The sequence below is a fragment of the Rousettus aegyptiacus genome, unplaced genomic scaffold (assembly GCF_014176215.1).
Source record: "Rousettus aegyptiacus isolate mRouAeg1 unplaced genomic scaffold, mRouAeg1.p scaffold_m13_p_3, whole genome shotgun sequence".
Taxonomy (NCBI): Eukaryota; Metazoa; Chordata; class Mammalia; order Chiroptera; family Pteropodidae; genus Rousettus; species Rousettus aegyptiacus.
Window position 1 is genome coordinate 126,694,431 of NW_023416306.1, and position 25,200 is coordinate 126,719,630.

Sequence of the window (25,200 nt, forward strand, 5' to 3'; positions counted from 1 at the left end):
TTCTCTCCCAAATATAGTTTTACCTTATGTAACGGGTTTCCGATTGACTTAAAATGGAAGGGAAAGTCAGTTAAATAGTGGATATTTTATTGGCTTTTGGTATGTTTAAATCCAGAGAATCCTTTTTTCTTTTCTTTCTTCATTTATGACAATTGCCACCTTATTGAAGATTCCCTAGGTGCTGGGTGCTGTGCCTGTGCCTTGCTTAGGCTTTCAAGGGCTTGAGAGGCTAAGCAGAGGCCAAGGGTAACGCAGTTTGCAAGAGATGGAGCCACGATTTGACTGTACAGCCTACTGCCTCCCACCTAGTCTCACCATCAGACTGTAAAAGTAAAGACCCACCCCCAATACATTTGGGGCCACTATTTCCAAGTTAAAAATAATGCCATGGTGTCTCTCAATATGGATGAGGATTTATGTTCACCTGATTCTCTCCTGACTCTCCTCATGAGTCCAGGCTTTAAATAGCAAAGGAGTGGCCCAGTTTGGTGTGTTTCAAATGGTTTTGATGTTCTAGTTCCTTGGACACTGCCATGTCATGGCTGGTGAGTAAGTACAAACAGTTAACAGTAGAGCTGGACCTATAAAGAGGCGTTCGCTTGGCCATGGAGGCAAAGACAACCCAGCCCAGTAGAAAGACGATTCACCAACCCAGGCAGCTGGTGGTCGGGATGAAAAATAACCAACGTTAGAGTTTCGGGTGGCTTCATGGTCTTTCCAGGGGCTGATGGAAGCTGCTCTGTTGCCTTAGCAACTGCAGGATAAATCCTAGTTGCTAAAGTCTTGGGCTTTTGCAGTCACTTTAAGGAATTGCTCCCCAGGGGCCAGCTCACACTGGCTCCTCAGTCTGCATCAGAAAGATGTAACCACCAGAATGCCTGGGAAATGAGGCTCCTTGTAGTCAGTGAGTGAAAGATCAAAATGGAATTTCTTTCTTCCTTGCCTTCTTTCCTTCCTCCCTTCCTACTATACACCCTTCCTTCCTCCCTTACTACCACCCTCTTTCCCTCTCACCGTCCCTCCCTTCCTTCCTAAAATGATACTAGTCTCAGAACTGCCTTCTGTTATATCGGTTGTTGAAAAACCCAATGTGTACAGTTGCTAAATAATGATTTTCTTTTCTCAAGACAGTATCATTTTTAATACCAGCCAGGAGTGTATGCTCACCAATCCCTTTACAGCCCAATGGTAAACACAGGTGATGGGGTTAAATATTGTTATTAGCAATCATAAATATCTCTGGCTTTTCATTAACCCAGAAGGCAGCTGCTTCCAATCCTGAGAGTTGGCTTGGGTCATAAAACCCATTGGAATCTGATACTGTTATTTCTGATCAGAATGCTCAGGGTTTAGCATTCTTTCAGTCCAGCTGTGATAAACTGTTGCCTTCAGCTCCCAGTTCTGTTTTAAATTCAACTGGAAAGTTTTTATTTGGTCTATTTAATATAGCTGAAGGGTAAACAGCACGTAAAGCACTAAGCTTGTATAAGAAATGTTTCGCCAGCCTCAGATTTATTTCCCTGGTCAAAGGAGGATGCCGGCCAAGCCAGGGGCTTTTTTTTTTTTTTTTTTTTTTTTTTTCTTGCCAGTGCGGGTTGAAAATAAGAAGGATCTGATCTGGAATATTCTCAAGTCATTGAACCAGTCCTAGGGACCACTATATTGAGCACAGCTAAAATACTCCTGGTTTACAGCAAAATCCATCCTTGGCAGCAGTCTCTGTAAAACCATGTGATACTCCTTATCCAGGGCTCCATGTGGCAGATTTATTTTATAATTTACTGTCAGGCTGTCCTTATTGAAGCATTAAAGGAAGCCTATCGCGTTTGCCAAAAACCTCGGTTTCCAAAAGATTCAAGAAAAATTGACTGCATAGTCACAGTAACTGTTAGGTTTTATGGTTACACATGTGTTCCTTCCTGTACTTCACTCTGATTTATTTTATACTTCCATTTTAATAGCCGTCTTTAAGGGGACATATTTATCGTTTGTTTAATTTTGTTTTTGTTTTTGTTTTTTTTTTCCTTTGGAGAGTCACCATTTGTCTGGGGCTGTCCACGGAAGTCTTGAACCTACAGGGGCCTCCGGGATGCTGCTTCCTGAGGGTGCCTCTGCCCCCGGGAGGAGGCCCATTTCCTGGTGGGGTCCAGATTAATTCCAGTCAAGGGCAATGAGCAAGCAAGACTTTGGCCAGTGGCTGCTTCTTTTAAGTGGCACAATTTGTCTTGAATCCCAGCCTGGGCCAAGTGCTGCATGCTGTTTGGTGAGCCTCGAATCCCTCTGCTGTAGACACATCTTCCTTTTGGTCTCCAAGGTCCTCGCCAGAACTACCCCTGCTTGTAGGATTTCCCATCGTTGAGAGCCCTGGCCCTACAGGTTTGCTGAGAGGAGCTAAGGAACATATGATTTTCAGCCAGAAAGCCTGGGATAGAATCCCAAACCTGCTTCCGCCGTTCCTGAACCTTCCACCTGGAAAGTGGGGGTGCTCACATCTGCCTCAGAGAGTGCCTGGAGGATTAATGGGCTCCTACATGGACGCTCACAGTTGCTGAGGGCCTGTCACCAGAGGCTCGTGATTTCTTGGTACTTCCCTCGGTCCTCGGGTCCTCAGGCCGGAAGCACAGCTGCAGAAGTCACCACCTGACCCCTTAAAAGCAGATGCTGTACAGCTGCAGTGAGACCCTTGCCTCTGCTCTGCTGGCCTTTTATGGTCTTGGTGTTTTTGGCCTCACATCCTGCAGCAACTAAATTTCTAAATTTCTTTCTCTACAAGCCTCCAGTTCTTCCTTATCCCTTTACTTCCTTCTCCCTCCCTTCCTGCCTCCCTCCCTCCCTCTCTCCATCCCTGTCTCCCTCTCTCCATTCTTTCCTCCCTTCTCCAGTGCCCCCAAGCTACAGGAAACTGCCTCCACCTAGGTCCTGCTCTTTCCTGGGCTCAGAGAAAGAGGTTCTCTCCCACTCTCCTGCTGACCCCAGTGCAGGGCCTGGATTCTATCCCTCCCTCCCTGGATGCTCGCCCTTCCTGTCACACTCCCTTCTCATCACAGTCCATCTCTGTAACTTCTCCTTCCTCCTCGAGTCTCGCCTTCGCTGCTAACAGGTGCAGGGCATCTCTCTTGCCAACCCCTCTGTGACGTCCCTAGCCCTCCAGTTGTAGCTGTCATCTTGCCACCACTGAAGTCCTGGAGAAGAGGCAGCTCCCTCACCTGCCCTTATACCCAGAATTTTCCTAGTCTCTGTAGTCTGGTCCCCTCTCTGCTGAACCTTCCAGAGTGAACTTCTTGTCCAGCCCAGGTGCTTTTGGGACAGGTCAGTGTCCCAGTTTTCTTTGCGCCTCTCCTAACAGGGCGAAGGTGGGAAGGGCTCCCCAGGGCACATTCTTCATACATGTCTCCTTGGTGAGCTCATCTGTCCCGTGGCTTCACCTAGCATCTCCCAAACCCCCCACCTGTTTCTGAATTCCCTCCTGGACCCTGGGAGTAGATGGGGATAGTAACAGTACCTACCTTATCAGACGGCGGTAAGGATTACAGGAGTAGCACTGTAAAACTGCTCGAGACTTACCTCAGTGAATGCAGTACAGGTGTTCCTGTTGTCATAATATTATAATGGGCCCTGAGCGACTGCTCCCTGTCTGCTTCCACCTTATCTCTTAACCTGTCCCCTAATCCCCCACATGCCAACTTAGTCCTTTTAATGCTTCAGCACTTGCTTCCTCTTTCTACCTCCTGCTCTCTCTCTCTCTTTGGTGGTTCCCCGGTTTAGAAAGCTGCAGTTCCTCTCCTGCCCCGTTCTCTACCCTGCCTGACACTGACCTCGCAGGTCCCAGCCTAGGGTCCCTTTCTCTGGAGAATTTCCCTGGCCTTTTAAGTCTGGCCCGTGAGCCCTGCCGTACGTTCTGCCCTAGCACACTGTCCTCCCCCATTGTAGTTACACTGACCACATGCACAGGCCTTGTTCGATTGTCCCTCGTGAGGCTATAATGAGGGTGGGTGCTTTGTTGATCTTTTTGTCACTGTGTCATGGGGCTGACAGTATAGTCTGAACAAATGGATGAATTCACCCCATCATTCCAGGCCACGCCTGCCCCAGCACACAAGTGTTTGCTTTCCCAAACTCACTCTCACCTTGATAGAATGGGTCTTTTCTGAGAACACTCCTAAATGTCTGGAGAGGTGGGGTGGCTATCTCACCAGAGGATGGAGGCAGGGGCCTCTGGCTTCCTCAGAAGGGGAGCTACACATCATCCCAAAAGGTGGAGGAGACAGAATGTGCTTTCGCTGTCATAGGCCAGCTCCAAGGGTCCTCATGGGCCGTCTCATTCAAGTTCCTTGTTTTAGAAATGAGGAGTCTGCCTCCCTGAGTTGAGGTATCCAAGGTCACCCACAAGTGTACGTAGAACCAGGAAGGGAAACTGGTGGCCGCTTGTCTGAGTAATTACTTCCCATTGCGGTGGAAGTTTAACCATGTCCTCAGTGAGGTCCCGGCCTCGGCCCAGGGGGCGTGCACAGAACACTTTCCCCCGGGAGGCTTGTCACGCTCCCGTGGCCGAGCCGTGCTGACGCCCACTGTGCGTGGTATCATCTGCTGGTTCACAGCCACGCTCAGAGTGGGCCGTGAGCCCGCATTCGTTACCCAGGGAGTTGTTCCTGTGCCCTATAGCAGCATGTGATTCCCGAGGGCTTGGGGCCAGGCGGAGTGGGGGCTGGCCGCGGGTGAGGTTTTACGTGCTGTGCCTGCTGACCCTTTGCATGGCTGGCATTTTTCCCCTGGTGCACACAAGGATGCCCTAGGAAGACTGACTGCCTCCCTGGGTCTTGGTTTTTATGTGACAGCTGTATTTGAACCCTAGGTCTGTTTGAAGTCTTTTCACTGAGTTGGTCTAGAGAGAGCAGGTGGCGTGGGCAGTGAGCAGTGGGTTCAGCCTGGGTTCTAGTCCTGCTCCCTTTAGCTACATGTGTTACTGTCCTGGGCCTCAGTGTCCTCTGCTGTACAATTTTAAACCCTCATGTTTAAGAAGCCTGCCAGGCAGAAATGCAAAAACGTAAGCATCATTATTATTTGGACCATATAGGTACCTGCTCCTATAGGCAGAGTCCCGGCTTCCCACTGTGGTAGCTGAAGCCTCCTTGTCCAAGCCCTGCCCATTGTGTCTCATTCCTTACCTCTCCCTGTCGTCCACTCTGGGCCAGCCACACCATACCACTGGTCATGCCCTGCGCACACTGTGGTTGGGAGAGTGGGAAATGGGAGCAGATGCAAGCCTAACCCAGCACGGTGGTGTCTCCTCTTATTATTTCTGGGACTCCCAGGTCTTGCCGTCATGGCAGGGAAGGGGCGAGCTTATCTTTTACTTACTAGGGCGCTTGTACAGGTGGTGGAAATCAAGTGAATTCCAGGCCAGTTGAGGCTGTTACACAGGTTCCCCGGCATCCAGGGACTCCTGTGTGTACACCTCTTACCCAGATTGGACCGTCCTGAAGAAGGAAGGGGTGATTTTATTTGCCTGGCTCACCTTAGTCCTCCTGGGTCCTCAGAACAGTCTTGAGAACAGGATCTGGGGCCTCACCTCTGAGCTTATGACTTCACTGTGGCTGAAAGCCCACAGCGGATGGAGAGTGGAGATGCTGAAGGGCAGGCGACCGAATTTCTTTCCAGATGCTGCTCAGCTAGGCTCATATCCTATTAATATAGAAGAAATCCTCAGTAACATTTAGCCTTTGCCAGGTCACCTGGAGCTGCCCAGTGTTCTTGCTGACTTCTATTTCTGACATAAGAAGGGAGAAATCAAGCCATGTCTAAGATATGCTAACTGTGGAAGCCCTTTCTGTAGTTTGAACTTGTGATGCAGCAGTCAGGAGCTCAGGGGATTAATAGCTTCCTTCATTGCTAGTCGTGTAGATCAGGGGTCCCCAACCCCTAGCCCTGAATCAGTACCACTTCATGGCTTGTTAGGAACCAGGTCCCACAGCAGGAGGTGAGTATCAGGTGAATGAGCGAAGCTTCATCTGTATTTGCTGCCGCTCCCCAGCACTAGCATCACCACCTCAGCTCCACCTCAGATCATCAGGCATTAGATTCTCATAGGAGCACCAGCCCCTGGTGCCAAAAAGATTGGGGACCACTGGCGTAGATATCTGGTGAGTTGGGTGACTGACCCATCCCGGTTTGCCTGGGACTTTCCCAGTTTTAGCATTGAAAGTCCCTTGTTCTGAGCACATCCTTGGTCCTGAGCAGCCAAGATGGTTGGCCGCCATACAATTTGACTGATTCCTCCAAACTCTGATGTCCTCAGTGGAGGACCCTGTTTCCAAATAAGGTCGCATCCGAGGCACTGTGGGTGGGGTGGCGGGGGGTTAGAGTTTCAGTATGTCTTTTTGGAGATGATACAATTCAACTCACAAGAGCAGGGTTAGACGTGACTGCTGTTGCTTTTATCTTTACCTTTGCAATCATCGAGAAACCAAGAATATGTAAGCAACAGCACCCGCACCCAAGAGGAGAGAAGGCAGCAGGCTGCCATCATGAAGGGTAGCGAACCCAGTTGTTGAAATTCAGTATCTGGAACCAGTTCACACAAAAGATCTAGGAACAAGCTCTCTGACCGCTGGGCTTTGCTCTTTTTGGTGTAGATGGAGCAGATAAGGAATGAGCTACTTCAGGAGAGAGCTGTGAGGCAAGACTTGGAGTGTGACAAGATTTCCCTGGAAAGACAGGTGAGGGCAGCTGGCCCCATGAGCCCCTCCCTCCCTCCTTCCTCCCTTCCTTCCTGTGGCTTGGAACTAGAAACCCTCGGTGCCTTCTTCCCATAGCACTCCAGGAACTCTGGGATGTACCTCGCCCAAGAGAGGTATTTCTAAGACATTTCCCAGAGTGGATTTTCCCAATAATATTAGATATGCTCAGAAGTTTAGCAGCTGGGGGGAGGTGGAATCATAAGGCCTGTCTTCTAGATAACCTTCTAAGAAGGGCTAAATTCGAATGTAAAGGGAATAATAAAGAAACAGTGTCACCAGACATATGAGTTGCTCACAATGCTTACTTGAATCATTATTTCTTGTACACGCCATCCACAGAAATTCTTCACTAATACGGCATGTGATATTGGCAAAAGAGCCTATTTCTCCTGCTAATAGGTTTATGAAAGGCCAAGGCCGTTTGATATCCAAGAGTCTTAGGCCATGGCAAAGATTTCACTTAGGCTTACAAGGGAATGTCATAGAATCTGTTCTTTGGCCTGCCAGGGGCCGGGGTGCAAGGCCTTCCCATGGCAACACCCCTGGCTTCCCTGGACCCCCTGGGGTCACCTTTCTTGGTGTGGAAAGCAGGCTTATCACAGCCACCAACCAAAAGCTGGCTCCATCTGTCCTCTGCTCTGCACAGAGTATGGCAGACACAGCCCTTCACAGTCTCCCTGTCTTATTCCAGAACAAGGACTTAAAAAGCCGGATTATCCACTTGGAAGGTTCCTACAGGTCCAGCAAAGAGGGGCTGGTGGTGCAGCTGGAGGCCAGGATCGTGGAACTGGAGGACCGTCTGGAGAGTGAGGAGAGGTGAGCCTGGCTCAGCTCTGCGGCAGAAGCCTGATGAGCAGTGGCAGTCACATTGCAGAGCGCTTTGCTTTTAGATTCGTATCTCTTCCCATCTTCATAAGCCTTCGTGTGAGGAAGGCAGAGCAAGTACAGCCTTGCTGTCATTTCCATTTTGCAGGTGAAAAAACTCAGACCCATCCAAGTAAGTTCTCGAGGAAGGTAGTATGGCCGAACATAGCTGGATTAAAACTGAAGACTTCCGCTCTCAGTCCATGCCTTTCCCACTGTCCTTGCTGCTCTTTTCCACGTCCCCTCAATAGGACAGGCTGCTTCATAAGCTACCGAGTTTGAGCTGTAGAGAGGCGAGGGGCCCAACTCTGCCCTGGGGGCCAAGTTTTTCACTCTGCTGGCCATTTTGTCAGAGCTGGGTGGACCAGGCAGCCCTGCCTCCTGCAGGGCTGGGTTGAGGGTCCTCCTTCTGCTTCCCACGCCCTTCCAGGGACCGGGCCAGCCTCCAGCTCAGCAACCGACGGCTGGAACGGAAGGTAAAGGAGCTGGTGATGCAAGTGGACGACGAGCACCTGTCGCTGACTGATCAGAAAGACCAGGTGAGGGACCCTTTAGAAGTTCATTCTCAGGTGGGATTATATGTCCCAGGTCGGGGAAGCAGGAGGGTGGCGAGGGCTCCGCAGGCCAGCGATGGACTCGTGGTGGACTGACTCCTGTCTGTCCACTTCACCCAGTTACGTCATAGAATGGGGCGTATCTAGGCTGTGTTAGTAGGGGATTTCAGCAAACCACAAACTCTGAATTTGGCTTATGAAAAGTAGACTTGTCTGTCAGAGTCTTATCTCCATTTCCGCATGAGACTGCGTGTCCTGGTTGCCTGGAAAGAAGGTGGCCGGACCGCTGGCCTGTCCACGCGGATGCTCTTCTCCATCCCAGCGGGGCTGGGGGATCGGCCAGCACTAACCTGCCCTCTCTCCCAATGCAGCTGAGCCTGCGCTTGAAAGCAATGAAGCGCCAGGTGGAAGAGGCTGAGGAGGAAATCGACAGACTAGAAAGTTCTAAAAAGAAGCTGCAGAGGGAGCTGGAGGATCAGATGGATCTGAACGAGCAGCTGCAGGGTCAGCTCCATGCCATGAAGAAGGACTTAAGGTGGGCAGGCGTGGGGACACACAGCGGCCCTCTCCCTCCCGCACTCGAGGAGAGCTTGCTGCGTTCAGGGCATCCCCAGTCTTGTTGTCTCAAGCCAGTTTCTTGCTGTCGCCTTTTGGGGATCGTGCCACCCTAGAGATGAGAGTGGCTGTGTCCACTTCAGTCACCCCACATGCTCAGTAGGGTCTCGCATGTGTCATTCTCATACCAATGCCCCAGGGTTAATGAGGCAAATATTATCCCTGTCGTCCATATAGGGAAACCGAGGCTCAGAGCAGGTAAGACCAGCTCACGCCACCTTGGAGAGGGAGGCTCCTGGATCAGCCCTTAGGACTCCTGCTTCTATGTGACTTAGGGAGAAATAAGATAAAGTTTTGGTTCATATTCTCAAGAGGACTAGGATATTTCTAGTTTCAGGAGAGAGCCGCTTTTAAAGCTTCCCCACCATGGTCCTAAGGGGCAGCAGCCTTCCCTGCCCTGGGGTCACTGCCGAGGATGTTGGGGCGAGGGGGTGGATGAGGTTCATGCTCATCCATGGAGCTGAGCCTCTCTTGGAGGCTGGCTGTGCTGGCAGCATAGCTAGTTCTTTCATAAATGGGCAGAAAACTCTAGCCTGTTGAGAGTCCTATACACAGGCCTATCTATCAAGAGCCTGGCCCCAAAGCCAGCATTAGCGTGCAACATTTAAGGAGGCACCAAAACTCTCAGTAATCAAAATAGGTAATATTTAGTGGAGGATTTAAAGAATTAATGCAAAAAATCCATAGTGAACAAGATGTCAACATTTTAAATTAAGACCATATCCATAACAGTATCCCGATGAGCCATACTGGAGCTTGAGGCAAAAGGAAAAATCAGTACTATTGATCTTGTCCCAGCCCTGCCCAGCCCACCCTGCTAACACTGGCCTCGTGCTGAGAGGTGGGCGTTTGCTCCCTGTCGCTCCGGGGACTGGCAGGTGCAGACCAGTTAAGTTCACATGCTTCCATGCCACTCAGTGGGTGGAGGGACGGGAACCCGAGGCCCTTCCTTCGTCTCCAGGTCAGAGGTGAGTCCCAGTCCAGGACCAGGAATCATGCTCGTGTTGTTCCCGCAGATTGAAGAAGCTGCCCAGCAAAGTGCTCGATGACATGGATGACGACGATGACCTCAGCACTGATGGGGGGAGCCTCTACGAGGCGCCGCTGAGCTACGCCTTCCCCAAGGACGCCACCAGCCAGATCTGAGTCCACTTCCAGGGCTGTGGAGGTGGCCTCTCATTCCTCACTGGGACCCTCAGCCGCCCGCAGCAGGACGCAGGAAAGGCGGTGCCCTCCCGGAGCCAAGACCCATCGCTGTCTCTTCACGTAACCAGCCGACTTCCCCACGCTCCGTTCCTACTCAGATCTCTGAGCTGGGGCGCAGCTCTTGTATCTTAGACAGGGAGCCATTGCAGTTTAAATGTTGAGATGCCTGAGGCCCAGAAGCCACTGCCCATTGGGGTGTTTTGGAAAATGTAATTCGGCAGGCTGAAGTCCCTTCTACACAGCTGTCTCCCAGACCATTTGCATTGCTGCTCCTGCTCCCTCCACCCACCCACCCCCATGTCAGGAAAAAGGGTCCAAAATGCTAGTTACTATTTAATAGCCACTGTGTGGGGATGGGGGTAAATGATGTACAGGCTGTACATATTTTAAACCAGACCTTGTCCTGACCGCTGCTGTTCCATTTTGGAATGTTACAGAGGCTCCCTAGGGTGGCTTGTTTGTCAAGTTCACACATCTATATAGAGTATTATTTTTTAAAATATGATGCTACTAGATTTTAAGTATTAAGGAGCAGAGGCAAGAGAGGGAAGGTAGAATAAAGACCACTTTGGACATCAGAGTTGAGAAAAGGAATTGTGGTGACAAGGGACAGTTAACCCTGAGAAGAGAAATTCAGGTGGTCTCGGTAAGCAGCTTGCTTACCATAGAGGGAGAGTCAGAAGGACACTTGTATCTGTGGCCTTGGTTGCTTATTTTATCTAGAATTTTGTTATAACTTGTGAACCACGCTGAGATCAACTCTCAGTCACCGATTGCAATTTATTTTACACGGGGGTGGGGGTGGGGAGACTTGTAAGTAGGTTTTTGACAAATGCTGTGGTTTCTGGAAGGATGGGCTCCTCCAGCCATTTCTTATTGGTCCTTTCCTTTCTCCTCCCACAGCAGGGCTCTGACCTGGGCTCTCCTGGCCCCTGGATGGGGTAGTTGCTGGGTGAAGAATAGTAGAGTATGGGAGCAAGACTCATGGACTTAGGGATGAGGACAAGGCAGGTGGTGTCTAGTAAGGTCATAGGGAAAGGGAGAAGGGGGAGGAGATAAGCAGGTGTGTGTGGGTGTGAGTAGGAAGGAAGAGGAGAAGTTCTCGAAAGCTGGGGGGTTGATTATAGACAAGAGGCAGATTGAGCAAGATCTCAGGTTTATGTCAGAAAATGGATGCTAGGAACAGGAGTCAAACAGAGATGTGTCTGCAGGATGGAAGGCTCCATCCAGCTTCCTGGGACAGTGGGTCATCGGTTGCACCAGGCAAGAAGTGACTGGGATTGGGCGAGGCCTGAGGCAAGGCCACGTTGCAGGGACAGAATGACTGCGAGCATGGCATTGGGAGGATGTGGGGTTTCCCAGCACTTCCTTGTGGCTTCCCTGAGGTCACCTCCCACTGTGACAGTGCCCAGACATGCCCAGAGGCCAAGTCCAATCGCAGCTGAGTTCCCGTAGGTCAGGGCCAAGGAGAGAACCCTTGAGTTGTGAATATGTACAGGGCAGAGATGACAGTGTTAAGCTGCTTCCGCAGTGTCCCCAAGCATCCTAAAAGATGGGAGGCTGGGAGACCTGAGAACTCCATGACAGTTGCTATAGGAGAGCAGGGAAGCTCAGTGCCCTACTTGCCCCAGGTCACAGAGCACACAAAACAGTGATCAGCCTGGTTAAGGGGCAGGCATTATTGCCACCACCCGCTGCCCCTAGCCCCTGGTGAGGCCCTGGAACAAGAGAACCAAGCCCTTTTAAACCTCGGCTGGGTGGAGTGGTTCTTGCCTCTGCTTACTTATTTGGGATATGGGGAGATTCTTCCCTTAGGCGATTCATTCATTTTGCAAATATTTATTGGGCATCTCTATGTGTTAGGCACGGTCCTTGGCAGTGGGTATAGAACACTGAATGAAGTGGATCAAAATCCCTCCCCTCCTGGAGCACGGTCAAGGGGAATTGGGTGATGGACAATAGCCATAATAATGGATGCAGAGGCTGAGCCCCTCTGTCGTCTTGGAGATGCAGCACGCCTTTGGTTGGTTGACTGGCTCACTGGAACTCCCAGGGCTTCTTTGACCCTCAGTATGTCCTTGATTTCCATGCTACTTCCATCATCAGTAGATATTTGCCAAGAAGCCTGACTAGTTAAGCCTCAGCCTACTCATAACTACAGCTGGGGATGAGGAAGGTCTGAGGCCCAAGAACTTAGGGAGCAAGTGAATATCTGTCTTGGTTTGTGAAAAAGCCCTGGGCCCTCATGCTGGCCAGTTTCTCGTGGTTCCCTGAGACCAGCTGCAAGAAGCAAAGGAGCCCATGAAAAAGAGCACAGAGATCACCATTCAGAAGACTTGTATCTTTACCCTAAAAAATGGGCCATTTTAATTGTTAAAATGTGCCGCCCTACATGGTATTGGAGCTGGGAGTGAGCTGGATACATGCAGTGTAGATTCGGCATGGAAAGAACACTAGACTGGGGGTTAAAAGAAGTATTTTCAAGTCCTGATTCATCTTACTCCAATGACCTTGTTGGGTCACATACTGTCAGAGCCACACATTGCCCAGATGACTAGAGTCCCAGGTCCTTTCCACCTCTGACATGCTCTCATTCTTTGATTTTATTATATACACATTTTTTTTTCTGTTGCTTTAATAACTAACCCTACTCAAGAATATTTTCTTTAGCTAGCTTGAAAAAAATATTTTATTTAATAAACAAGTATGTGGCCAAATGCAATGCTGAGGAGACAATCATCATATGTCTTTATAAATTTTTTTTTTTCCTGCTTCTGAGTGTCATACAACAATGCCAGTAGGTTTATTTTGTTGGATTTCTACTTTCGGGTATGGTTTGATTGCTTTGGTTTGTCATGGGGAAGAGACATTCTAATGCAGCTACCTCCATGTAAATGAACTCCTGGATAAAGCAAGATTGCCTTTCAATAAACAGCGTCAGCCCACGAGAATCTCGACTCCCCCATTATTTTGACTCCCGTGTTCTCTCCAGAGCTTGGCTCCACATCTGCCAAGAAACAGCCAAGGCAAATGGCCAGAAGCTACTTGAGGAAGTGGAACTTGGTGGCATCCCAGGGCCAGGACTGAAATAGAAGAGTGGGGTGCAGGTCAGTGATGAGCACTGAGAGAATTGGTGTACCTGGATGGCTGTGATGTTCTGAGAAGCCCAACCTGCCCATTCCCAGAAAGTGGTAAAGGGGAAGTGCGTTGATAACTGAGAATAAACAGCACCCCCTGTGTATTCCTTATTCTTAAACTAAAATGAGTCTTCTCATAATCCAGTTTGCACATAATCTCTTTTAACCTACAGCAGGCTGACAGCAGGTACCGGGGTCTCCTGAGTGTAGGGAAGAAAGTGACCTCTCCACAGGAGGGACCTGCAGTGCTCATTGTCTGTGCTCAGACCTCGTCTTCTGGAGGTAGACTCCTCCAGGGCCCTCCAAGACCAGTGAGTGCTCTGGTTGGGGTCAGCTGATGGGAGCAGGCGGGGAGGCCAGGCGTTTCTCAGCTGCCACTGCTCACTGTCACCTCGATGCCTCCAGTCGTGTGAGCATCCTCCCACAGAGGTTCCTTCTCCCTCCGGCCTATGCAAGGAATGTGGCTCAGGTCCTTCCATGCCTGCCGCTCCTTCCTCCACGTTCGTAGCATTCCTTCTTTGAACTTGAGGATAGTTACAGTGAACCTGTCTTTGTTGGAGACGGTCATTACCCAGAAAGTTTTGTGTTTTAAGTTTTCAAGTGATAGGGAAAAATGACTCGACAAGTTCCTATCAGGGGCTTACTAGCCCAAATCCAAAGCAAGATTTGAGTGTGTGCCCCACGCTGGGTTTATCAAGGCTGGTAAATGTTCAGTGCAGTTCCAAAAGTCATCTAACAATAGTACCTATTCTGTGGGGGGAAGTTTGCAAGTCCCATCGAGCGGAATCTCACTCCATATCACAACAGATTGTCAACAACTCCTCGGGGATTGGAGTGTGACTTCAGTATTTTGGATAAACAGAATTAAACAAGAAAGACAGAAACTTCAGCAGGTAGGAAATCTTAGGCTTGAGGAAGTTGGGTATTTTATCACAGGTCACATCTGGAACAGGTAGCCCGGCCATGAGTAGAACCTGCCACTGTGGGCCAGGTGCTGCGATAGACAGAAGGTTTAAGCCACAGTCTAGGACTTTCAAGAGCTTACAATGTAATTACAAAAATGGTAATGATTAAACTAAGTGGAAACGAGGTATAAATATTAAGTCCTTCACATATTATGGCATACCAAATTTGTCTATTTTTCTTTGTGCCTGGCCCAGCTCACTGTCTATAGTCAGTTCCGCCAGTTTTTCCTGAGACCACAGACAATCCAGTAGCTAACAGGTGTGGAGCACTCACCTGCCACACATCAGGCATTGTTCTCACATGTTGACTCATTTGATCTGACCACCCCCCCAAGCAGGTACCGATGTGACAAGTGAGGCAGACCTGGCAGAGGGGGAACTAACCTGCCCAAGGGCACACGGCGGGAGGTGGGGGAGCCAGGATTGGGGGTCACACTCTAGAGCAGGAAGCTCTGCTGCCTCTCACACTCACCTCCCTGAGGGGACGAAGGCCTTTCATTGGATCCTGTGTTAGGGCCTCCTGAGGCCTCCTGATCCTCTTTCAGAGCTCACCTGTAATTGTGGTTTTCGATGCAACTCAACAACCTGCTGCCTGCCTCCACTATGAGCACTGCAGTCAAAGGCAGATGGAATTCAGCATTAACCTGTGAAGCCACAGACCTCGTGGATGTGGCTATCACAGATTTTTAGCTGCTCTTCTAACCTACCCGTTTTGGTGCTATTGGCTGCTGCGATGTTTGGATCTCTCATTTTATCTTTGATGCTCTGCTTGGTGCTGTGCTAACCTGAGTTGGCTGGGCCTGAGCTGGCTGGGATGGCTAATCTGGATGGTCATTGGGTCTCCCCACTGTCTCACAGTATGGAAAGCGGTCTCTGGGCAACATTAGCAAGCCCCTGAGTTGGGCAGTCCTCAGGGAACATTTACCTTTCTAATCTCCAGACTGCTTTATGATGAGAACCTTCTTCTAGAACAGTATATGGCAATAATAATCTTCGCCGTGTAGTGCACTTTTTATATTAGCCTTACATTCAAATCTGCACTTGCAACCTGAAATCAGCAGAGTGTCCTCATGGAACACTATCAGCTAGAGTCACTAATGAAACCTCGTACCCCAGAGGAGCTCACAGAAGAACACAGGGTTGTTGGGCTGGAGTCTGGAAACCTGAGGCTTGTCAGTGGTGGGCTGCCTTCGGGGCTGGCAGCAGAGTCTCTACTAAGCTGGGAGGACTGACCCCAATGGAATTGGGCTCTGGGTCCCTGTGAGTGAGCAGGGGGCCCTGTTTCCGGAGGAAGAGAAAGTCTGGGCACAGCCAGTTTCAGGACTTAGAGCCATGTGCAAAAGCTCATATTGAAGGAAAGGGATCCCTCTGCCCCAGCCATTCCCAGGAGAAGTAGAGCTCCTGTTGTGAAGCCAGGCTTCCGGTCTTGTTGACTTGGTGTGGGAGCTGGGAGTTGGGATTGTGTGTGTGGATTGGGGAGGTGATGGGCACCTGCCTCCCCATCCACCCAACAGATAGAGGGCATTCCTTATGAACCCCACCCAGGGGCTCTACAGAGACCAAGCAGTGTTGCCCTGTGGATGGATCCGATGGTCTTTTGGAACAGGGGGGATGACTCTTTTTTAACATCTAAAAACCCCTTAACAGGGTAGCAGCTGCAATTGGGCAAACTCCTGTGGGCCAGGAATCTTTGTACTTCATCTGATTTAATCTGCACCTTGTGGGTTGGGTGGTAGTAGGGGAACATGTGTGGAAAGAGACATAACTTGTCCAAAGCCACCAACCAGTAAGTTGTGGGGCTGGGGTGAAGTCCTGGGCTGTCGCTCTTAACAACTTGGGGTTTCCCTATACCTTGGCCTGCTGATCAGAGTGTGAATTTCATTTGGTAAGCTTTGCTTTGAACTCCAACTTAGTAGTCACCACTGACCCCCCTAGGTGAGGCACAAAGGCTGGGTGGTTTGTCTGAGTCACAGCACCCGACCTCTGGATCACAGGTCTGCACGTGGAGCGTGAGGTGTGCATGAAAGGAAGGGCGACTGCCTGGCCTGCCTGTTCCTCTCCGCAAGCCCCTCCTGCGGATCTGCCTAACTTGTTCCCACTGCCTCCGGGCCTTCTGGTCCTTTGAGGACAGGGCTGTGTTCCAAGAAAAGGCTTGTAGATTAAGATAAAGCAGGTGTCACTGGTTAAATGCCCTCCTGTCTTTGAAAGGACTGGTCCGGTAAACCTTCCAGCTCACACCCTGCATTTTCTCAGTTCCATCTCTGGGCTGAGGCTGCCTGGCCTTTCATCAGGTGCCAGTGGTCGCTGGCGATAGGCACAGGGCACCCCGCAGAGCGTGGAAAGGGAAATGAGACCCAAAAAAGATGGCGACAAGCTCCTTCTGGGACTCCTGGCTCCTCCAGGAGACAGTCCTTGTCTCTGTACACCCTCCCGGGGGGAGACTTCTCCTGGCATTTAGATAATGAAGGACTACAAAACAAAACTGACTTCCACTCAACCTGTCCACAGTCTCCTGATCTGGCCTAGCTATGTAATCCAGATCTCTGGCCCTCCTGCATAGTTGTTGTTTCTGATTCACACATGGCTTCCTAAACCAGCTTCGTTTTCTGAAAAGTATAACTCACTCGACTAGTCCTCCCCTTTATGGCAATTTAAAGAATTTCGCCTGTGGGTTTCATTGATGCTGGATTCTAAAATCAAGCTCTAAAATGCTTGTGGGCTTACAAAAATCACGTGGTCTTCCGAGGCCCCATGGAAAGGTTACATGTACCCAAGATAATCAGATTAGTCGACCCCTGTGATGGTTAGAGTCATGCAGGCAGGAAGCATTGCACTCCCCTGACCCCATCATCACATGGGGGTGGACTCTGCCGGTGCATACCCAGAGCTTGCTTCCCAGATGTTAAGAGGCCAGCCGTTAAGGTAGTCCCTGTGACTTTGCTACCAACATCAGCAACGAAGACAGGGAGCACCTAATATGGGGGAGACAGAAGTAGGCAAGGTGACACAGCCTGGCATCCATTCTCTGAGAATTTCCAGTGAAGGACTTTGGGTTTGTTTTGTGGAGGAATTTGTGTTCCCATCACCAGGAATTAATGGTAATTAATTAACATTTAGTCATAGCTGCTTCACATTTTTAAATAAAAGAAAGAAAATATTAAGGGTAAGATAGAAGGCTCTCCCTTTGTCCCCCATTCCCTACCTCATCTCTTTTTCTCCCTCCCAAAGGCAACCACTGTTAAGTTGCATTTATCCTAGTTGCATTAGCATCTAGGGTAAATGAAGTGGAGGAATGACTCGGGGTGACACTATGAGAGGTAGGGAATTGTTTTAAATGAATACTCTAAGGAAGAGATCTCCAACCTTTTTGGCTCCAGAGACCAGTGCTCCTATGAGAATCTAACGCTTGATGATCTCAGGTGGAGCTGAAGCTGTGATGCTAGAGCTGGGGAGCGGCTGCAAATATAGATGAAGCTTCACTTGCTTGACTGCTCACCACTCACCTCCTGCGTTGCAGCCCGGTTCCTAACAGGCCACGGACTGGTACTGGCCTGAGGCCTGGGGTTTGGGGACCCCTGCTCTAAGGGAAGTCCATACCTTAATAGCTGCACTGTGGAGTGGTGAGACTCCAAGAGGCATGATGATTAAGCTGCCTTCTAAAGAAGGTGAACCAGACAGGGGCAGTGCCTTGGCTTGGCTGAGCTGGGACGTCCTAGTCAGGAATGTCCAGAGCTGAAATGCCCTGGACAGTGAGAGGAGCCCAAACACTGCCTGGGGATGTTGTCTCCTCCCTGACCTCAGCATACTGCTCACCTTGTCCCTCGAATGCGGTGAACTAGTATTAGAGAATATTGATTTGAAGAAACGCCTAGTTTGGGAAGTGGCATTTTCAGTCTGCCCCAGGTGCCCACACATCAAGTTCCAGGCTCACAAAGACCAAGGTCTCACTGGCTGGCTCCCCTGGAGAACAATAGTGGTGGCATCCTTGGTCGTCCTTGGAAACACCCAGCTTTGGTCTGGAATTGCCGCGGTTCCTTGGCTGCTGCCTCCATGGTGAGCCCTGAGGTTGCAACCTCCCTTGGGTGGTTAGATGTGGGAGGAGAGGTGCTGGGCACCCCTCAGGGCCCACTGGGTGCTAGATGCCATGTAATTTCGGTGTGCTCCATGAGGACTCTTGAATATCAGAGTGTGAATTTCATTTGGTAAGCTTTGCTTTGAATTCCAACATAATAGCTGAAACCCTTACATCCTAGGAATAGCTCTTCAAAATGCATGCCGACATAGGCATGTGTTATTGTGTTTGTTCTTCCTTAACTATGTATTGCCTAGCCAGAAGTTTTCGAAAATAGAGCCACGCCTCTACTTGCCGAGGGAAACTTACATATGCTCCTGCTTAGCTTGTCACAACATTAGAATAAGTATGTTTCCTGATATTTGATAATCTTTATCACTTTAAAAAATGACGCATAACAGCCCATTGAGTAAATCCCATTGGTTAATTACTATCCCCATATTATTGAATGTCTAGAATTCTAACCGTTGACTTCCTACAATGAATACTTTTGTATCTGTAGTTTTTTCCATAGTTCGAATTATTTGCTTTGACTAGGTGACCAGAAGTAGAATTACTGAGGTATCAAGTGAAAAACGAACAAACAAACAAACAAACAAACCAGTTAAGTTTCCATATTTGTTGCCAAATTGCTTTTCTAAAGGATTTACCCATATGCATGGACATCAACAATACACAATGTGGCAGTTACTCCAGGTCCCCACCCCACCTTAATTGACCCCTCTTCCTGAATAATACACTAACTTCTTTCATTATGTGAATCTCCTTTTATATCATTAGTGAGGTTTTATGTGATAGTCTTCTGTGACTTGCCTATTCTTGTCCTGTTAATTTTAATCTATAAAGCTACTGTGTTTTTTAAATAGCATGCAATAAAAAATGCAAACAGTGCAATAGAGTAAAACAGTGAAAAATAACTCTTTCATCCTTGACCCAGTTTCTCTAATCTCTACCCAGACACAACTACTCTTTCTAGTTTTTTTTTATTTCTTCCAAGCTGGTTTCTCAATGTTTCATCCAGGCCCCAGAATTTATGTGTCTCACTGGACACATTCACAGAAATGTAAATGACAGCGACTTGAAGGGATTTATAAAAGATGGTGAGGTGAGCGTGAGCCCTGGGAGCACCCCTCCCCCAGGCTGACTCTTCCCCCACCTTCCCCACAATAAAGGGGTGCTTGGACTGCTCACCATCAGGGTTACTTTCAGAACTTGGTCAGTGAGGCGATTCTAAAGGGAAGCTGGCCACAAAGTTTTAATTTTTTCAATGATTGTAGTGTCAAATAGATGAGAGAGTTTCAAGTTAAAACACTGTGGTCTGTCTGAAGAGGTCTAGTCTTCTAAAGGGATCCAGGCACCCAAATCCTGTGCCTGGCATGCTTAGGGCTCTGTGTGCTTGAGCCCTCGGCTGTGACCATGTCAGCCCCAGACTACTTGGTGACTTTTTTCCCATTTGCCCACTCAGGCTTCACTATCTCTTTTTACCTATTTTGATGATCATCTTTCGCTTCTCACACATTTTTCTCTGGGGATCCTGGATTCCTTACTCTCTGACTTACCACTGGCTTTCGGGTTCTTTCTCTAGGACGCCCTCTGCCCCAGCTCCAGTGTCAGGCCTGGTAGTCTCTCTCCACAACAGGTTCACACAGTTAAAACCATGACAATAGGGACACTTATTGGGGAGGGCAATGAGGATGGGGACCATTGGGGCAAGTGGCCTGGGGTGAGAGATTTAGACAAAAGTCTCACGGTTTGTGGGAGGTGCCATTCCCAACCAGGCATTAGTGATGCCTGCAGGGGTATTGTTTTCTGAGGGCTACTGGGTTCTCAGGTGAGCCCCTTCAGGGGCTAAGGGGCTGATGGAATGGAAGGCTTCACAGGGCTACATGCAGTGAGTCCTAGCACAGCAGCTGCGTTGGCTAGCAGGGAGAGTTGGTGGCCTCTTCTGGCCCTGATATGGCACAGTAGATTAGTGCGCACTGGGTGCCCAGGGCCCCGCCCATCAGTGGTAGAGTCCCAAGGAGGACTTTAGACAATACCGACCTCGGTCTAGCCCAGATCATTAGAGGCTCCTAAGTTATCTTTATATTGCAAAGTTTGCATTGCGCTGATTTTAATTAAAATATTTGTTGTGAACTGCTATTTCATGAAAGACCAAAGTTTTTCATTTACACTGTGCAAAGAGCATTTGCTGTGCATCAACTCTATACTGGCCTACATCGAAATGAGTAGGACTCAGTCTCTGGACTCAGGGGGATAAGAAATGTCCACTAAGAACTAAAAACTAAGGAGCAGAGTCTAAAGAACTGAAAGAGGGGTATAGATGACCTGTGATGTTGGTTCATGATGGAAAAGACCATTATTCACTGGAGCAATTAGGGAAAGGTTCACGGAAGAAACAGTGTTTGAGGGGGCCTTAAAAATGAATGCAATGTTTTAGAACTTTTCATTTTGAAATTTTAGTCTTACAGATAGGTGCATCTTTGACTGTTGGGAAGAACAAAGTGAACACATAGATGCAGACTGAATTTAGAGAATCAGCCCATTGTGTTAGGGTCTAGGATAAACGAAGTGGAGAATGATTGGATGTGAGTCTGAAAAACAGGTTTGGGACTATATTTTTGGAGGAACTTGAATGCCATTCCCAGAAACAGGGAAGCCACTGTAAGCAAGAGATTTTGCATAGAAAAGCAGAGGAGTCGGGTTGCGTACCTTCGTGTCCTTTTTGAGAAGGAGATAAATATTTTTTAAAGTGGTGGTGAAATTCAGTTTTTATATAAAAGTGTAGTCCTTGATCATCAATAAAGAGAATCATCTCCCAACTGAGAATTCTGATTATCTATTTTAAGCATCCCAGTGTGCAAGTCTCTATTTAGTCTAAACCAGTAACCTTCAAATTGAGTGTGCATCAGAATCACCTAGAGGGCTTGTTGAAACATAGGCTGATGGCCTCACTTCCAAGATGTTTAGGATAGCTAAAAATTTGACGTGGATACTGGGCTGGGGGACCACACTGAGAACCTCTGAATTAAACCTCCTACCTGACCTACCTCAGTATATCCACTGGGTGGCAGCAGAGAGCACTGCACTCACCACACTGGCCAAACCAGGCAAAGGCAGTGGAGCGCTATTTTCTGGAGCCTTCAATACAAGTCTTTGCTACCAAATGACCTCACAAACCATTACAACAGCAAGCTCTCCAACATGCAAGGATGCATTGTAGAAGGAAGTACTTAGTGACTTAGGTCTTGTTCCTTCTCCCAGATGTCCCCACTCCCAACTCTATCCCAAAGACTTCGCTAGTCCCTTGGAACTCTCATCCAGTAGAGTATATTGATAACTTCAAGGATATTTCCAACAAGGTTTATTTCTGAGTGTAAGGTGAGCTAGAGCTTGAAAAGAGAACTGTTTTGTCCAGAATGGACAGGTTAGGCCTTGGCTGTAGGGGTCCTCTTGATGTCCCCAAACCATACCTCACAGTGTACTGCTCACTGCATCTCAGCAGAGGCCACCCCTGACCAAGGCATACGGCTGGAATTAGCAAGATGCCATCCTAAGTGAGACGGCATTCTGCCCCTCTCCTCCCCCCAGATGTCTGCAATGACTGCTCCTTCATGCAAGGATTGCCCCTGTCAGCAGCTTCAAGGGCCATTTGGTCGACATTAATCCTTTTGGGAACCCTAAAAGTGATCAGCTACACACCTTGCCTATTAGTTATTCAATGAAAGATGTCATCCCTGCTTGGGATCTGACTACTGAATCCACCAATAGCCAAAACAGTACAAATGCTTCAAAGCTTAGGGCAAATATGAACCCATATGAAGCCTTCCCTGGTCCTTCAAATTCAAATTGCTCCCTTCTCTGGGCTCACAGTCCTTTGTTCTGTTGTAGCCCTTCCCAGGTTGTGGCTAATTGAATATAGTTGTTTTTCTGTACAGCATTAGGTGGTGAGCTTTCCCAGGGCAAAGACTGCCGTCTCATTATTCATCTTTGTTTGTAGGAGGGACCTCGTAAATGTTGATGTAATCGAAATGACTTTTATTTGTCTCACATTTTGATAAATGATCAGGACTATATTTACCTAAACTTTATGATTTAGTTAATTGAAAGCATATTTCCTCTGAACCTTTCTCCTCCTAAACTGAATAGATTTAATGATTTTACTTTTATATCAGAGGGCAACCCTCCACCCAAGGAAGAATAATCAGTTTAACAAGTCTAGAGGTTTCTAAGTTAATTTGTGAATCACTGAGAAAGAATCCACTCCGTTCTGGTCAAAAGATAACAAATGGAGTTAACTTCAGTCAACAAAGAACAGAGAGTCAAACACGCCTTCTGCTGATGACTTATTTTCCCTGTTAATATTTTTCTCTAGTTCTTTCTAGTCTATTCTGCTTATGCTATTTATTCTCATTTGTTATATGCTTGAGATAAGATACCAGTTATTTTTATCCTTGTTAGTTTACTTAATATTGATAACATTTTCTAACATTTTAAAGCGTTATTCTAACATTTTTGAACATTTTTAATACCCTGAACATCTTTTAAAATCACTATATAGTATTCTATAATGTACAGAAAATACACTTTACCTAATTCTTACAGGTAATATATATTTTTTTGGATTTGGGATCGTTTTCTTGGAATTATTGTGTCAAATGCTTTTTTGTTTTCAAGTGGAATCTTTATTAACTTTTTCACTTAAATAATTTATGCTCGTTGTTAAAAAAATAAAGATAGGTAAATAATAATAATGTGAATGAGAAGGAGGAAGAGGAAGGTAAGGAGAAAAGTCACCCTCGGTTTCACAATCCAGAAATAAATATTTTTATGTATGTTGCCTTGGCTTTCGTTTATTATGTAAAATTTGGAATCATACTGTTTGTACTATTACCTAACTTTCTTTTCAAATTGCCATGAATTTTTCCATGTGTAAAACATATTTCCTCAACACAGTCTAACAACTGCACAGTATTCCATGGAATAATAATAATAGTTAACATTTATTTTGTACTGACTATATGCTAGGTTATATATCTCAGCTCACTTAAATCCTCACAACAACTCTGTGAGGTAGGTATCATTATTCTCTGCCATTTAGCAAAAGCAAAATTCAGGCATAGAAAGATTAAATAAGTTGCCTAATTATTGGTATATTGTAAAGGTGTACAAACCAATGGTCTGTCATGAGACATTTAAGTTGTTTTTTGTTTGTTTGTTTGCTGTCATAAGTGATGTTGCTATTAATTCAACAAACAGATAGTCATGCTGCTCCCACAGATGCCGAGTGTTTTGCTTGACACTGTGTATACAGGGGTAAAATTGTCAGGGGAAGGTAGGGTTGATTGGGGAGAGACCCATCTGGAAGGTTCCTAGCATCAGACCAGGTTTTTTCCATTCTGTTTCCTCACCTGGCTGAGGGGAACTCAGCCATGTGACAGATAGCAGCATCTGGCTTTGTGTGGTTTTGTCTCTTCTATCAGCATCAACATTTCCCTGTTTCTCTTCCTGCTCCACACACCTGCCAGGGAGTTGGCCTTCTTCCTTCCTGACACAGGCAACCCAAACCAGGGGGACTGGTTTTGTACCTCTGATTCTGCTGTTTTGTCTATAAGGAAAATGTCTACATAAGTTCGTGGGTTAGTTATTAAAGAAAAATGGCGTTGGCTGCTTCACAAAGGAGTAGTTTCCCGCCCAGGTTACTCCACTCTGCTAGACCCCCATCCTTTCTTGCAGGCTATTTACTGATATACATTTGGTATATTGGGAGAGAGGCTAAGACTTTTCTGGGCACCAAACAGGGGTGGGGGCGGGAAAGCAGTCTTTGTTGGGTTTTTCTGTATTTTCTTTTAAATTTTACTGAGATGTAATTTACACACACACCATGCAATTCGCCTATTTAAAGTGTTTAATTCATCGATGTTTAGTATATTCACAGTTGTGCAACCATCACTACTATCTAATTTCAGAACATTTTCATTATCCCTCAAAAGAAACTCCTTGCCCATTCTCAGTCACTCTTCATTTCCTGCGGCCCCTGCCCTGTCCCCCAGGCCTTGGCAACCAAAATGAGCTTTCTGTCTCTGTGGATCTGCCTATTCTGGACATTTTATACAATTAGAGTCACACAGTGTATCATTTTGTGTGTGTCTGATTTCAACTTAGCGTGATGTTTTCAATGTTCATCCATGTTGTAGCATGTATGGGTACTTCATTCTTTTTTATGGCTGATACTCTTTTATTGTGTATTGAATATACCACAATTTGTTTGTACATTCATCAGTTGATGAACACTTGAGTTGTTTCTGCTGTTTGGGTATTACGGATAATGTTTTTGTGTGAACATGTGTTTTCAATCCTTTTAGGTGCATACCTAGGCATGGAATTGCTGGGTGATAAGCTAACTGTATGTTTAACTTTTTGAGGAACTGCCAAACTCTTTTCCAAAGTGTCTGCCTAATTTTACAATCATACCAGGGTTATAGGAGGGTTTCATGCATTTTCCATTGTACTTATCATGATAGTCTCTAAAAGCCAGGCAGTCACAAGCCACCGGTCCATTGAATCCATCACAATCCTATAGTGCAGAGGAAATTCTCAACCCAGCTCTTACTTTTCTGCAATAGAAATTGACAGGTATGCTAGATCTTCATGTTTCATGATTGCACGTGTTATTTAGACAATTGTCCCTGATGGCTCATAGTTTTCCTACTGATACCTGACTTTTATTGGCATTGGTGACCTATGAGTTCAACGCAGAGGCTCTATCACACTTTCCCCTAGAATCCTATTGCTTAAGACTCACAATAGTACTGTGTACAGTTCTTTGTAGTTTACAAAGCACTGTACTGCTTTCTGTTCCTTCAGGGCCTTGTGCTCTGCTTTCGAGGTTTTGGCCTTATAAAGCACAGTAAGCCCTACTAAGGTGTGTTAATGGGCAATAAGGTGTTGGCCTTTCACAGTGGTCTCAGTAAGTTCTAACATTTGCTAGTGTGAATGAATGTGTAATGGCAATAGTGCCAGGCCCTACAACAGAGTAGCATAGCTTTT

General features: G+C 47.4%; 1 protein-coding gene across 1 annotated transcript in view; it reads left to right on the plus strand.

The window, feature by feature from the left end:
• Nucleotides 1–12,927, plus strand: part of CGNL1 (cingulin like 1) — a 142,226-nt gene extending 129,299 nt beyond the window's left edge. Inside the window, exons 15-19 of the mRNA XM_016160444.2 lie at nt 6,633–6,716; nt 7,429–7,553; nt 8,032–8,140; nt 8,527–8,690; nt 9,787–12,927. Of these exons, the coding sequence (XP_016015930.2) occupies nt 6,633–6,716; nt 7,429–7,553; nt 8,032–8,140; nt 8,527–8,690; nt 9,787–9,916 (612 nt within the window). The 3' untranslated portion in view covers nt 9,917–12,927. The remainder of the gene's footprint in view (nt 1–6,632; nt 6,717–7,428; nt 7,554–8,031; nt 8,141–8,526; nt 8,691–9,786) is intronic.
• The last annotated feature ends 12,273 nt before the right edge of the window (nt 12,928–25,200 follow it).